At 45.0% G+C, this 15,595-nt stretch overlaps 1 protein-coding gene across 1 annotated transcript in view; it reads right to left on the bottom strand.

Annotated features, from left to right (window-relative positions):
- The window catches only part of LOC149153125 (cycloeucalenol cycloisomerase-like), a 420,238-nt gene that overhangs the window by 142,166 nt on the left and 262,477 nt on the right, over positions 1–15,595 (bottom strand). Inside the window, exon 3 of the mRNA XM_089439501.1 lies at positions 12,781–12,864. Within this exon, the coding sequence (XP_089295627.1) occupies positions 12,781–12,864 (84 nt within the window). The remainder of the gene's footprint in view (positions 1–12,780; positions 12,865–15,595) is intronic.

Raw genomic sequence — 15,595 nt, 5'->3', positions numbered from 1 at the left:
TCCATATTTCAACCTGATAATGAACCGGATCACCTTCTATCTTGACCATACTCACTAAGTGGTGGAGTGTCCCACTGATCAACTAGATCCTTGGATCCCATACCCATACTGGAGGTCCACGACTCCATATCTTCACTGCCTTTTGTTGTGGCATGCTCCTCGCTATTGGGACCCCCCTATGCCTCGTCCTTGACCCTTGTATTTATCCAATGGATTGGACACCCAACATCAAGGATTTGTCTCGCATATGACAAACTTCTCTGTACCTGCCAGAACACACATAGAAATCTGCTATCCCAGCTCCCGATGATGTACCTGGATACTACCTGGAGCCTAGGCATCCTCCTGCTAACAAGGACTACCATCCCCTGTACCTCTTGCTCACATAACACCTTGGTTTGTCCTACTGATAGTGCACCCTGCAGCTCACTCACAGTCACCTCCCTAAGCCTACCCCAGTCAACTCGTGCCCTAACCAAATACCACAACTCAAAAGTCTCCCCCTGGATACTCTGTGTCCCAACTAACTGTCTTGAGCGAGCCCCTCGTGTCCTACTACTCATGATGAAAGTATCAAGGGACAATGACCAACTCCTCTGCGCCTGCCAACAATGTAGAAGTGAGAGAGGCACGCGAGTCCCCATGGATATCGTCAAATGATGCTCATCGGCATCCCCATCAATACTGGGCGTTTGATACCCAATGCCATGCATGTCACCTCTATCACGCAATCTCCCTGACGTTAATGCTCCAAAATCCCAATACATCATCTCGAATCATTGGTTATCCCTCCTATGACGAAGTAGCTATCACACCATGCGAAAGCTCGAAGTGATGTGAATTGCTCCTCCTACTCCACAGTGCAAGCCTGCATAATACAACACTCCTCCGTGCACCTCCAAAGGATACTGAACTCTATGGCACGACTCTGCGCACCACCGAACACCTAATCCAACTGTCACACCACCCTGCATCCTCGACCATCCCCCCTGTGTGCATGAATCCACTACTCTACTAGTGAATCCACTACATGCTAAATGAAATGATATTACTGTGCCTTGCCTCAGTAGCTCGTGCATCATGCCAATAAGAGAGCATTGTCTCCATGCAATGCCCTGACTGATGGCCTGCTAATGGCACCTCCTACGACTAGCCCCTGCCAGAGCATGTTGATCATCCTACAATCCCATGTATGCCCAACACCCTAGGACAACCAGCGGAGTCTGCCTGCCCCTTTGTCAATCCAACCTGACACAAGTGTTGATGGAGAGATGAAAGTGTGTGGGAACTCAGTCACCGAATCCATCGTACTGCTAATACCTTCACTAACCAAGCCCATGTTATGACAGGGAATCCTACCTAGATCCCAACAACAATCTAGTCATCGTACTCCCCTAGTAGCCCACGACCTTTGCTGAAATACGACCATGGATGTACCCAACTGCCTAACCTGCTCCATCGGGTACCATGTCAGTACCTCTGGCCATCCAATCCCAAAGGAGGGATTGAATGTACAATCCCATGTGTATGGAACAAACCCTCCATGCTGACGTTGTGCCATACTCAACTCAAGTCGTTGGCCCCTGCTGACCTGATCATCCCCTATGATCTGTCTAGACAACTCTGCCTCTCTCCATCCAATGCATAAGGGTGAGATAATAACATTGTGGACCCCGTCAATGTGCCTCTGAAGCGAACTGTGTTGGAATCCCAACGTGTGCTCTCTGCGCTACCCCTTGTCAATGTATAGCCCTAAGGACAGTTGTGCATCCTCCTCCATCACGATCTCAACTTAAGCCTCCAAATTCTCCTCCATTGACAACCCATCATATAAAACATCCACACTAGTCAGCTGTAGGTGACTGTCGTCCGACAACTCTGTCATAGATCTGGGTGTCTCTATACTTATCATCTCCTCATCAACGGTGGCAATGTCTCCCAACACCTAATCAACCTATTGTGCATTGCTATCCCCTGAAAACTCGGTTACGACCCTGGATACCTCATCAATGGATACCTCAATAACGGATGGCACCTCCTCAATGGTAGACAACTTTGTGTCTCCTAGCACCTCATAAATGGATGGCCCTATGTGTGTATGCTCTACTCTCTCCCCCAAGGTGTCAATGGGTGCTATCAAAGAGGTCTCCAACAATGGTGACTCATGTGCGACACTAGGTATATCGATGTGCTCTCACCATCTTGTGTGCCCTCTGCATCATGCTCAATCACCTCCTCAGGATCCTGATATCTAAAGTCAGGGCTCCACCAGCAAAAGTGCCCCCTGGTCTCATCCTCTAACTATCCCTGTCCTGCTTGCTCCTTTCGAGGAGATATGGTGCCTTCATTTTGTCGACTTTCCCTACATGGTGTAGATGGTTGCACCCCCACGGTCTGCGCACCTCTAGTGTCTCTGTTGTAAGGATGAGGATGGATCTGGTCTGTCGCCTTCCTCAACTGGGCCAATATCTCATCATTCTAGTCGATTCCACCCCAAAATTCCTGCATACTGAATCTTCCTTGAGCCATGGGTTATCTATGTTTTAGCCCGTCACTGTGCATACATGCCCAAATCTCACATGATCTAGTTGGCTACCCCACAATTGGCCAAGATCATGGCTCTGATATCAGTGTAATAATACTAACGGAAATATTAAGTGAATAACATAAACATGCACTATAACAACAACTAGGGAATTCAACACATACACAGAAAATCAAAACACAAGAGGAAATGCACCGAACGTTGAGCCATTTTATTTATTTTGAGCAGAATGGAGTACAATGAGTATGGAAATAGGAACCCGGGTCGCTACAGCAAGCTAGGCAAAACCCAGGTTGGAATTGTAATGCCCAAGTACTGGAATGACTCCACCAAAAGCCTCTGCACTAACCCATGAAATTGCTGCCACTGCTGCTATAGGTGAATTGAGATATCGGCCCTCAAATATACTCCAAAAATTCTACAAAATTAAATGTAGGCTCTCCACACCAACTCCAACAAAACCCAGAAATATCTCATGAACCCAAGTGGTGGAAATGGTCCCAAGATAAACTGCACCCTCCTCCAATAATTTCTACTGCTGGCTGTTGAATGGAACTAGGAATTCAGCCCTCATAAGTGCTTAGAAAATTTGGTAAAATTAATCCTAGCCTCCTCTCAATGAACCCACAAAAACCCATAAAGGGTTTGGGCTGAATCCACCGACCCTCGGTGCCCCCCAATAAGTGCAAATTGGCCAATTTGGCCAAAAAACGCCCCAAAAAACTAATGCTGCTGAATTAAGCCCAAATCCACCACTAGAAATCTCTCCCAACTTTGGCTAAATTCTCCACTCAAGAATACCTTCAATCTCCAACCCTTATCTCTCCTCGACCTCTATTCCTCCAGCCCCTGTGCACTTCCAAAAATGTAGAATTTCGACCCCAAGATTCTCTCAACTCAGCCCTACTAATCACCACAAAATTTATGCCTAAATTAGGGAAAAAACCCCTGCAAATCCTCAGATGTTCTGCTTCTCCATAATTGATCTCACACAAGCAATTTGAACTACTTTGGCGCCTTGGAAGAAAAATGTACCAGCTGAAATAACTTGCAAATATGCCCAATGGAAACTCTAAATTAAGCTCTCCAAATTGCCTCACTAGGGAGACACTTGAAGTTCTCCGAAATAAAGGGTGGAATTCTAGCTCGAAAATTCCTTATGCTGAACAACACGGTTGTCTTGGCTAAGAAACTCAAGAGAACTAATGTTAAATTGTCAAATGATCTAGGATACCAAATGGAGGCCTCCAAGCTCTATTTATAATTGTTGGCCCTCTCTCGTTGGTGGTCCCCAGCTTCCACTAATTCACACCCCTTCCTTTCTCTCTCTTCTCACCAGTGTGAATTGCTCCATTTGGTCGAATTTACTTCTCTTGTGGTTGTAACATTCCTAAACAGGAATTTACGTGATGATCCAAATAACAAACAATACAACAGTGAAAAATTAAAAACATTCATCAAACACCCATGAAACACTGTAAATCTAGAACTGCTGAGCCATATATTATAAAATCTGAGAGCAATGTGTACAATATAAATCTCAAGGACAAGCTGGACTAAACCCAAGTGATGGAATAACTAAGATGATGATCGTTCAGCTGCTGCACCACTTGCACTGCGTTGTCCCAGCAAAACTGTTGATCTGCTGAATTTGACCAGCTGGAATGTGCCCAAAAAACACCCAGAAAATTCTGTCATTTCAGCCTTAGACTCCTTGGACAAAACCCAGAAGGGGATTTCTCTAGTTTTGACTTTGGATTTTCGGCCCCCTTGGAGCCTCTCCCCCGCTGCTACTACCAGATTCGACTTGCAAGAAACATCCTGCAAATCCCTTTGAAAACATCACTAGACATTGGGTTCACCTGTATTGACTAACTCCTTTCTCCCCGGATGACCCTTGGTCGGGATGCTTGCTCTCCCAGCACACCATGAGTTTGCTGCTACAGGCCTCTGCATAGTACCTCTATCCAGAACTTTGATTGATTGTTGTGCTGGTCTGGCTGGTGCTACTCCAACAAAATCGCCTTTTCTATGCTTCCTCCTCAACTCTCGGCTCTCCCAGCAAGCTGTGAATCCCTCTGCTGATCTATTCCCGGCTCTCCTAGCAAGCTGTGAATCCCCCTTGCTAATTTTCAACCCCTCCTGCATGTTCTCTGGCTGCTTAGGAATACGCAATTCCTCCCTGCGCTGATGGCTGAAGTGTGTGACTGTACCAAACTCCCTGGAACTCCTGCAAAACAACCTCCTTAGGGCGGGCACGGATGGTCCCCGAAGAAGAGGTTGAATCTCCCGCGTGAGAGATTAGTGACTAAACTGTCTGTAGACTCGCTAAACAGCAGAGCATACGAAAGTGAGTTTGTTTGTTAAATAATCAGAATGCTGCAAAATGAGAGCTCCATCCTCTTTTATCACTTTGGACCCCCTTAGCCTCTTGTGGGCCTCTCCTTCCACTAGTTCGAATTTCCTCCAAAGCATTCCTTGACCAAGTTTGAATTATGCATGTGGTGGCCCCCACATTCCACTAGCTGCCAGAAATAAATCGAATTGCCTATAGTTCCTAAGTTTTGCGTGTGGGGTCCTCCTCCTAAGCCAAAAATGATGCCAAAATTGTGTTGTTGCACCCCGTGACTAATTCATTTGAGAAGGGACATGACAGTCCTCCCCTCCCAAATGTTGCTTGCCCTCAAGCAACCTCAAAGTTGGGTGCTCTAGTATGTGCTCACCCTCCCAGGTGGCATCTTCATCCGGCAAGTTCTTCCAGCACACCAAGAACTCCCTAATGGTTCTGCTCCTCAGTCTTCTCTCCCTGCTTTCCAGTATGGCCTCTGGTTCCAGCACCAAATGGCCCTCATCATCCAATGGGGTAGATCAGCTGCTACAGTCACCTGTTGCCCCAACACCTTCTTCAGGCATGAGACATGAAATATGTTATGGATCCTACTCCCCGGAGGCAACGCTAACTCATAGGCCACCTCCCCAACCCGCCTAGTCACCTGGTAGGGCCCATAGAAGCGTGGTTGTAGCTTCTCACCCCCCTTCTGTTTCAATGTAGACTGTTTGTAAGGTTGCAACTGGAGGTACACTAGGTCCCCCTCCTCAAAGTGCCTCTCTACCCTGTGCCGATCTGCATATAGTTTTTGCTGATTCTGGGCTATCGCTAGATTATCCTTGAGAGCTTTGAGGATATCTTGGCTCTCTTGGACCTAGTCTTTCACCTTTGGAGCCCGCTGTCTCTGAAAATAACGTCAGCAAAAGTTAGAGCATCATAACCATAAAGGGCATGGAAAGGAGTCATACCGATAGATATGTGGTGCATGGTGTTGTAGCAGAACTTGCCCAAGTGCAACCACCGAACCCACGTTCTCTGTTGACCTGTCACATAGTTCCTCAGGTACCCCTCCAACCACGGGTTAACCCTCTCTGTCTGGTCGTCCGTCTGAGGGTGGTAACTGGTGCTAGGAGTAAGCTCCGTCACAACCAACCTGAAAATCTCTTGCCAAAAGCCACCCATGAATCTACTGATCCTGTCGCTAACAATGTTCTTGGGGAGTCCATGTAGTCTGAAAACCTCCCGGAAGAACAACTCGACAACCTGGGAAGCCGTGAATCTAGTGGGGATGGCGAAGAAGTGGGAAAATTTGGTCAGCCTGTCGACCACCACATATATGCAATCCTTCCCCTGTACTGTGGGGAGCCCTGTGATGAAATCCATCGAGATACTTTCCCATTTCCCCTCTGGAATGGGAAGTGGCTGTAATAGCCCTGCAGGGTGAGTCAACTCCCCCTTGTTCTGCTGGCAGGTCTCACACTCCCTTACGTGCTGCAACACGTCCTCCTTGAGGCCCTTCTACGTGAACCTCTCCCAAACAACCATGTAAGTCTTCCAGAACCCCTGGTGTCTGGATAGTGGTGAATCGTGAGCTGCCTAGAGTACCCTCTCCCTGAATTGTGAATTGGGAACTAAGTAAATGCGCCCCTTGTAATAGATGACCTCATCCATCACACAGTAACACTCATCCGCATGTGTCCCCTCTAGCACCTCGCAGGCCTTCCTTTCCTTGGAGTACTCAACCAACAGTTGAGCCTTCCAATCCTAACAGATGCTCATAAGAGATAACCCAGTCGGTCTCCTAGATAGAGCACTGGCCACCACATTGTGCTTGCCCCGCACATACTCAATATCAAAGTCGTAGGTCTGCACCTTGCTAACCCATTTCTGCTACCTGTCATTGAGGCCCTGCTGCCACATGAAATGTCGAAGACTGTTGTGACCAGTCTTCACTCGGAATCAGTTGCCCACCAAGTACTGGCAGAACTTGGCCAATGCATGCATGATGGCCAGCATCTCCTTGTCATATATAGAATATGACAGCTCATGCGGTAGGAGCTTCCGACTCTCGAAAGATATGGGGTGCCCATCTCATGACAATACGGCTCCAACTCCTACCCCTGATGCATCACACTCCACCGTGAATGGCTGGGAAAAACCCGGGAGTGCCAAAACAGGGCAACTTCTCATCACCTCCTTGAGGCGATCAAAAGCGGCCTGTGCTCCCTCAGTCCATGCAAAGGCCTCTTTCTTGGTCAAGTCAGTCAAGGGTGCTACCAGCTATGAGAACCCCTTGACAAACTTCCTATAGTAAGTGCAAATGCCCAAGAAGCCTCTCAGCGTAGTCATGTCTCGGGGTACTAGCCAATCCCGGATGGCCCGGATCTTCTCCTCATGAACCTTCACCTCGTCTGCTCCAATAATATGCCCAAGATAGAGCTTCTCTGTCAATCCAAACTCGCATTTGGAGAGCTTGGCATAAAACTACTCCTCTTCCAGAATGCGCAGTACCTCCTCCAAGTGTTGGAGGTGCTCCTCCCATGTCCAGCTATAGATCAGGATGTCATCAAAAAACACTAGCACGAACCTCCTCAGCTGCCCCCGAAAGATGTGGTTCATGCAAGACTGAAATGTGGCGAGAGTGTTGGTCAGCCCAAATGGCATGACCAGAAACTCAAAGTGCCCATAGTGGCACCAGAATGTTGTCTTTGGGATGTCTTGATCCCGAACTCTGATCTGGTGGTACCCCGAATGCAGATCAATCTTAGAGAAGTACTTGGCTCCTCTAAGCTCATCCATTAGCTCATCAATGCTGGGAATAGGGTACTGGTTCTTGAGAGTCTTCCTATTAAGGGCTCTGTAGCCTATGCACATCCTGAGGGTGCCATCCTTCTTCTTTACCAGCACTACGGAAGAAGCGAAGGGACTAGAGCTATGCCTAATGTGCCCAAAAGCAAGCAGCTCCTGAATAGCCTTCTCTATCTCGTCCTTATAGGCTTTGGGGTACCTGTAAGGAGTAGTGATGACTGCCCGTATACCCGACTCTAGCTCAATGGTGTGCTCAAACCGTCTATCTGGTGGCTGCCCTGGTGGAATATCCCCAAACACCACTACGTAACTGTCCAGTAGCGCCTGTATGTCTACTGGTGGTGGCTGTGCCTGTTCCCCAGCCTCTGAGACCCTGAACTCGACTGCCCATGCAATGTCCCCATGTCAAAGATCTACCTCCATCCTGCGGGCCGAAATCGTCTGAGGCGGATAAGACTGCATGCCTCTCAAAACCACCAGTTTGTCGTCTAGCCCCATGAACTGCATCACAAGTTTCTGCCAATCTGTCATAACTCTCCCAAGGGAATACAACCACTGGACACCCATCACCACATTGGTGTCTGGCACATCTACCACAAAAAGTGGTCCGTCATCGAGTAGTTTCCCATAACTACTATCAACGACGGCACGTAACTGGTACACTGGATGGTATGGTCACCTGGCACTAGGACGAAGAATCCCTCAAACTCTACCGTGGTGATGCCCCTCATCTGGACCAGTTGTGCATCTCTGAAGTTGTGGGTAGCCTCACTGTCCACTAGTACCGACATCCTCTGTCCCTGTACCGTATCTCTGATCCGGAGTGTCAAAAACTTAGGAATCCCGCATAGAGAAGCAAGGACTCCCCCTGATGAGGCAAGAGATGCCCTTCCCTGTGGAGGTGGTGGTGGTGGTGGTGGCCCTCTGTCCCCCAAACTTTCTCCATCTGTCCCACCACAATCTTGCTCCACCTCGTCCTCCTGGTCACTGTCAGAATAGACCTCAATGTAATCTGCTCTACCCGCTTTGCACCTATGGCCTAGTGCCCAGGGCTCTCTGCACGTGAAGCATAACTTCCTCCTATGGAGGTCCTTCCATGTCTCCTCATCTAGCTGCCCCCTCCCCTGTGTGGTCCTTGGTGGTGGGGGTCTAGTCTCATGCGCCTTCTATGGGAAAGGGGTATGTGCAGGGAATGGCGCTCTAGTCTTGGGGATGGCCCCCTGCAAATCTCTGGCACACACCACCGCTTCCTGCAGTGTAGAGGGTCTACATGACTTCACCAGTCCACGCAGAGGCTCAAGCAAGCCCTCGATGAAGGAGTACACCCTCCTGGCCTCGGACAGATCTAAGACCATCACTGACACACGCAGAAAATCAGAAAAATACTGCTCTAGGTTACCTATCTGGCATAGTTGTGTCAACTCGTTTAGGGATGCCTCTGGATCCCTCTGATCAAATCACTCCGCCACCCTCCTGGTGAAGTCCTCATATGAACTATCTAGGCATGCCCCAAAGTGGTTAGGCTGTGAAACCACCAGTCATGGGCTTCCCCCTCTAAGTGCAGCGCTGCCATCTTAATGGCCTCCTATCCCGTCATCTGGTTGAGTTGAAAGTATGTGTCCATCTTTTCAACCCAAGCCCTAGCTGTGCACTTGGTAGTGCCATCAAATGTAGGGAATTACATCCTCCCTATAGTTCTCTACAGCTCATAGTTTTGGGTCCCCTGTCCTCCGTACCCCTTGTTCCTCTCACTCATCTTGAGCTTGCAATAATCTCTGAAGGAGAGGGCTTCTTTGAAATCTTCGTCCATCGCCTGCCACTCTCCGAAGTAGTCCCCCATTTGGGGGAGTGTCTTCCTCTCTAGCTGGTTCGATTTGTGCTATTGGCACGAAGGAGTATAGTGTAGCCCTAGTGGGCACAGTCACTGAAGGGCGCTGCGCTGCTGGTGAGGGGTGATCGAAAGGCTGAGAAGCCCCTAAAGTTTCTCTGCACAAGAACCCTCTAGGTGTGGCTCTGTCTCGGTTCTATGATTTGATCTCCTCCAGCATGTCTTTCTGCCCCTTGGCCAAGTCACCAAAGCCCTCAAGAGGCTATTGAAATCCCTCTCCTCCCTGCTCTTGGGCTTTGCCATTTTCTCCTCTTCAGCCACTGCTTACCCTTTTTCCTCTATGTCTGGTGTAATTTCCAGCTCCCTTTCTCTGCTCTTGTACCTTTGCCTCCGGTAAGTGAGTTCTCCTAGTTTTCTCTCGTAGGAAACCAACCCCACAACTGAGCCAAGAATTAGGCTTTGATACCACTGTAATGTTCCTAAACAGGAATTTAAGTGATGATCCAAATAGCAAACAGTACAACAGTGAAAAATTAAAAACATTCATCAAACACCCATAAAACACTGTAAATCCGGAACTGCTGAGCCATATATTATAAAAACTGAGAGCAATGTGTACAATATAAATGAAGTGGTGCACCTGGGCTTGTCTCAAGGACAAGCTAGACTAAACCCAGGTGATGGAATGGCTGAGATGATGGTCGTTCAGTTGCTGCACCACTTGCACTGCGCTGTCCCAACAAACTTGCTGATCTGCTGACTTCGATCTCCTGGAATGTGCCCAAAAACTGCCTAAAAATTTTTGTTGTTTCAACCTTAGACTCCTTGGACAAAACCCAGAAAAACCCAGAAGGAGATATCTCTGGCTTTGACTTTGGATTTTCGGCCCCCTTGGAGCCTCTCCCCTGTTGCCACTACCAGATTCGACTTATAGGAAATAGCCTGCAAATCCCTCTAAAAATACCCGTAGATGTTGGGTTCCCCTGTATTGACTAAGTCCTTTCTCTCCGGATGACCCTTGGCCCGGGTGCCTGCTCTCCCAGCACCACGAGTTTGCTACTACAGGCCTCTGCGTAGTACCTCTATGGAGAACTTTGATTGACTGTTGCGCTGGTCTGGCTAGCTGCTACTCCAGCAAAATCACCTTTTCTATGCTGCCTCCTCAACTCCCGGCTCTCCCAGCAAGCTGTGAATCCCTTTACTGATCTATTCCCGGCTCTCCTAGCAAGTCGTGAATACCCCTTGCTGATTTCCAACCCCTCCTGCGTGTTCCCTGGCTGCCCAGGGATACGCAGTTCCTCCTTCACTGATGGTTGAAGTGTGTGACTGTACCGGACTCCCTGGAACTCCTGCGTAACAGCCTCCCTAGGGCAGGCATGGATGGTCCCCCGAAGAAGAGGTTGAATCTCCCGCATGAGAGATTCGTGGCTAAACAACGAATAGACTTGCTAAATAGCAAAGCGTACAAAAGTGAGTTTGTTTGTCAAATAATCAGAATGCTACAAAATGAGAGCTCCATCCTCTTTTATCACTTTGGACCCCCTTAGCCTTTTGTGGGCCCCTCCTTCCACTAGTTCGAATTCCCTCCAAAGCATTCATTGGCCAAGTTCGAATTATGCATGTGGTGGCCCCCACATTCCACTAGCTGCCAGAAATAAATCGAATTGCCTATAGTTCCTAAGATCTGCGTGTGGGGTCCTCCTCCTAAGCCAAAAATGATGCCAAAATTGTGTTGCTGCACCCCGTGACTAATTCATTTGAGAAGGGACATGACAGTGCCCCCCACATTCCACTAGAGCTATAATTTTCCATTTCTCCCAAGTCCCATACACCAAATATGTCTCCAATGCCCAATTGACAAAATTGTGCTATGATCAGCGCCTCCCCAATAAACTCCATTAATCCCCTCAAATGAAAAAGCAAAATTGGGGATATTACAGGTGATCTCCATCTCTATCACTCAATAATAGAAATGCAAGTTTGTAAGAGAGCTCTTCGATTCATTGAAGATCAAAACCTTGGTTTTACCTAAGTTAACTTTCAACTGTAAAAGGTCGCAAAAACTAGCCAATGCGTCAATTTGTCTCTATAAACACTCGAGAGCAGAGGCTAACAAGACCAAGTCATTGACTAATAGGAGCAAGGAAATCAACACTTGATGTAAAAGACAACAATCTCTCTTTTGGATATGCTCATGGAGGAAAGACTTTAACTCATCAATATAGATCCCAAAGAGGATTGGTGAGAGGGGGCACCCCTGTTTTAGTTTTACCCTGATGGTACTCTAGATGTAGTCGAAATGTTGTGTGCCATGTTGAGGCTTCCCCAGTCTAACTCATATAGTTTCATGATAGATTCCAGTGGGGTTTCAGATATGGCTGTGTCGAGGAATCTCTAGAATAATGCCTCCCTCGGTAATGTGTCAAATGCTTTCCAAAAGTCAACAAAGTAACTATAAACTTTCAAAGAGCGATGAGGAGTCTCCTCAATAATTGCCGGCTGTGTGATAGCTTTCATGGACTTTATGATCCATCTCTCCACCTAAAATTCCCAAGATGGCACATGAAAATCAGCACAAGATTCCATGTCTTGCTGCAGCTTCTGAAGTGAAGGCTTCATAAAATGGCAAAAGCAGACCACATGGTGATATCCACTGTCGACAAGAGAATAAGAATACAAAATACAAGAACCTAGATATATGTTTTTATCAGATATCCAGCTTACTGAGAACTATATATGGATGTGTGTCTGTGTATGTAGTTCTGTTGTTACTAGCAGAAAATAATGACAAATACCTGCTTGGGTGAATCAAAGATAACCACAGAAGCAAAGGACATATTCATTTTATTCATCAGAAGCAATGATAACTAAATGGCCAGCAGGAAAATATTTTGGAGGGATACCAAAGAAAGTTCTAGTTTGAAAAGTTGCTGCATGTTAAACCAGTTTATGCTTTGTGGGCATTCTTTCATGTAGAATATCTAGATTACCCAATGATATGGAATATTACAACCATGTAAAGTTTTGTTTCAACCTGAGAAAAATAGAAATCGATCATTTTCATCTTAATACAAGAGAACTTAGCAAAAGCATCTTATATATACCATGTAGAACATACCCTGTAACTCTAGGCTACTATCACATCTATCATCTTCCATAAGAGGATGTCAACAGTGACTGTGTCGTGTTTTAATAAAGTTAACTAAAATTTGAAGAAACAAGCATCCCGTAATCCCAATTCCAAAAGATGGGACAAAGATACAAGGTTACCTTCCCAACCAAAATGAATGGCATCAAGAAAGAGGGAAGCACTGAAACCATTGCGAAAAGCAAATATTCCAACTCTCTGAATTTCTGTCAAAAAGAAAATTAAACCATCAGCAAGATTGAAATTCGTTGAATAATCACATTGATTACCAAAAACATATATTAGTTAGTAATATGCCACAAACAAAGATATAATAAAATATAGTATCTGGACATGAAAAGGCTAAAATTAAATTAACCAAATGCTTAGCAGAACAGCACTGTTGTCGCGCGGATTGACACGACAACCCTCAGACCGGGGGCTGTCACTCTGATCCCCGATCCCTCCGTTTAAGCCTGTCTCCCGCGGCTAAGGGGGGTAGTCCCTGTGAGATGATGAGGCCAACTGTCGACCAGTTGGTTGGGAGACACGAGACACGATTAAGATAAGCACTAAAAAGATTTAATTAATTGAGCAGACCAGTGCCTTAAGAGATTGCGGATAAGACGATTACTTGTTAAATGATATAAAAACATGGACCATGAACAGCGATCATCTATCATCAGCTAGAATCAGCTAAATCACAATGCTCTTAGAATGACAAAAATGATATCCAGCAATTGAAAATTTAAAAAAGATGAATGCTTTACCACCACGAGAATCATAAATCATTAACCAGATGTCAATTTCGTGTCTCGACTTGAAAATTTTAGATCTCAGCATAAAGATACGACAATTCCCGAAAATGACTGGATCTGACGAAGAGAATTTTCCAAAAAATTTTATATATATATATATATATATATATATATATATATATATTTTTTTTTTTTTTTTTTTATGTCATAAAAAATCTAAATCTAAAATTTATGAAAAGAACTTTAAACATAAAATCTAATTAAAACAAAATTTAAATCAAAATCTAATTAAAACTAAAATCTAATAAAAAAAAAAAAAAAAATTGGAAAATCCCTCTTTTTTTTTTGTTAAATTAAACAAAACCCAAAAATAAAAAAAATCTAAATTAAAGTTAATCTAAAAACCTAACTATATAAAAATTAAAACTAAGATTTAAACTAAACCTAGAGCTTCAAAAGATAAAATTAAACTATCAAAAAATTAAAACTTTAGTCCTAAACAAAAGAAAACTTTTTCTACTTTTTCTTCTTCTTCTTTTTTTTTTTAATTATCTAAAAAAATGAAACTATATAAAAATGAATCTAAAGCTTTAATAAAATTTAAATTTGCTAAGCTAAAAAAAAATAAAACCTAACAAACCTAAACTAAAATCTAATTGAACGCTAAACTTAATACCTAAAAGCACAATCATTAAAATATATACTAAATAAAAAAAAAAGGGAATAACATCGAAAAATTAATGGGACTTTAATCTAACTCAACCGTAACCAAATGAACGACTACACTATGCATAACCTGATACGTTTACTGCGTTTGAAGGATAGCAACCCAGAAAAACCATGAACGAAAATTTTACTGCGTGTAAAACACCATACCTCTGCGCGTTTAAAGCTGGATTGATTTCATTGACAGAACCCGTAAAAAAAAAAATTCAGTGTGATAGACAGGAAAACGAAGAACCGATTGATGCTTACCGCAGATACGCAACGGATTTAGAAATCGCGTGGCCGGATTTGAGGATCGGCCCTTTTTTTTTTTACCTGGCTGAGGAATCCGGCGTTTGAATGATCTCTCCAGTGAACTGACTGAAGACCGATGCTGGAGCTCTTGGACGTTTAAACCCCTGCGTGCTGAGAAATAGACGGTAATAGAGCAATTCGATTGAGATTTTCTGCGGTTTCAAGCAACTCAGGCAGCGGTGATTTGAAAGAATTTCATGAGCGTGCTCAGATTGATGGCCAGCTGCGCAAACACTGGCTGATATTGCTTGATCACGCGGAGCTTTTGATGGCGGCTCAGAAAACCCCAGCACGTGCTTCTGATTGAACCGATTCACAACTGGATTCTTCAATACTATTTCATGCCAAATACATCGACGCTTGCACCGTCGTTTTCAAAGGATCTGTTCACGCAGTAACTGGAACGATAAATAGAGACTTTATTCTCTGCGTGTTTGTAACTGGAACGATAAACCTCAGCTGATGAAGCGATTTGCCCAGGAAAACCACAGCGTATGCTTTCGGTTTCGGAATGATGCATGCTACGGCTTCGATAGCTGAGGGCTTTCCACTGTTTTTGATTTCATGTAATGCAAGTAATATTGACGATCTGGTTCCAGGAATGTTCTTCGACAGCTGACTCAAAAATTGCTCTTGATGAAAACCCTGTAGCTGAAAACACAAAAATACAAAACCCTAATGAAGACTGCAAAAATAAAATTGAAACCCTAGACTAGCTAATTAATTTACAGATTTGGCCCCTTAACAGCCAGATTCAGCAGTAAGCACGGAAAACATTTTAAAGAACAGAAATTTCAGATCGTCACTGTGAAGAACTTCAGAAAATCTCTCATGCAAACTTAGAAAAATAAACCGAATGATAGACCCAGGATCAAATCCAACTGGGCTCAGCAAAAAATGCTTGCGGGAGTTGGCTGGTTCAGCCGAGAACTTCCCCGAACGCCCACAAATTTCCTTCAGAAAATGTTTTCTACACAACTCAAAACAACCGTCAACAAAGAGGGCAAAAATGCTGCTAGATCTCAAACAGTAATGGAGATACCTGCCATTACTACAGAAACCCTAACAGCACCCAAACCCCAGCAAGTGAGCAAGATACCTGTGCTCACAATACTCTACGAAAAGCTATTATTTTAATGGCTGAAAATAACATATGCAGAAAATGAAATGATCTCACAGC

This window comes from Pinus tabuliformis, chromosome 9 (genome assembly GCF_031772625.1).
Source record: "Pinus tabuliformis cultivar Carrire ecotype Pingquan chromosome 9, CPIR1, whole genome shotgun sequence".
Classification (NCBI taxonomy): Eukaryota; Viridiplantae; Streptophyta; class Pinopsida; order Pinales; family Pinaceae; genus Pinus; species Pinus tabuliformis.
The sequence above is the reverse complement of the archived record's forward strand: the minus strand, read 5'-3'. Positions and strand labels throughout refer to the sequence as shown.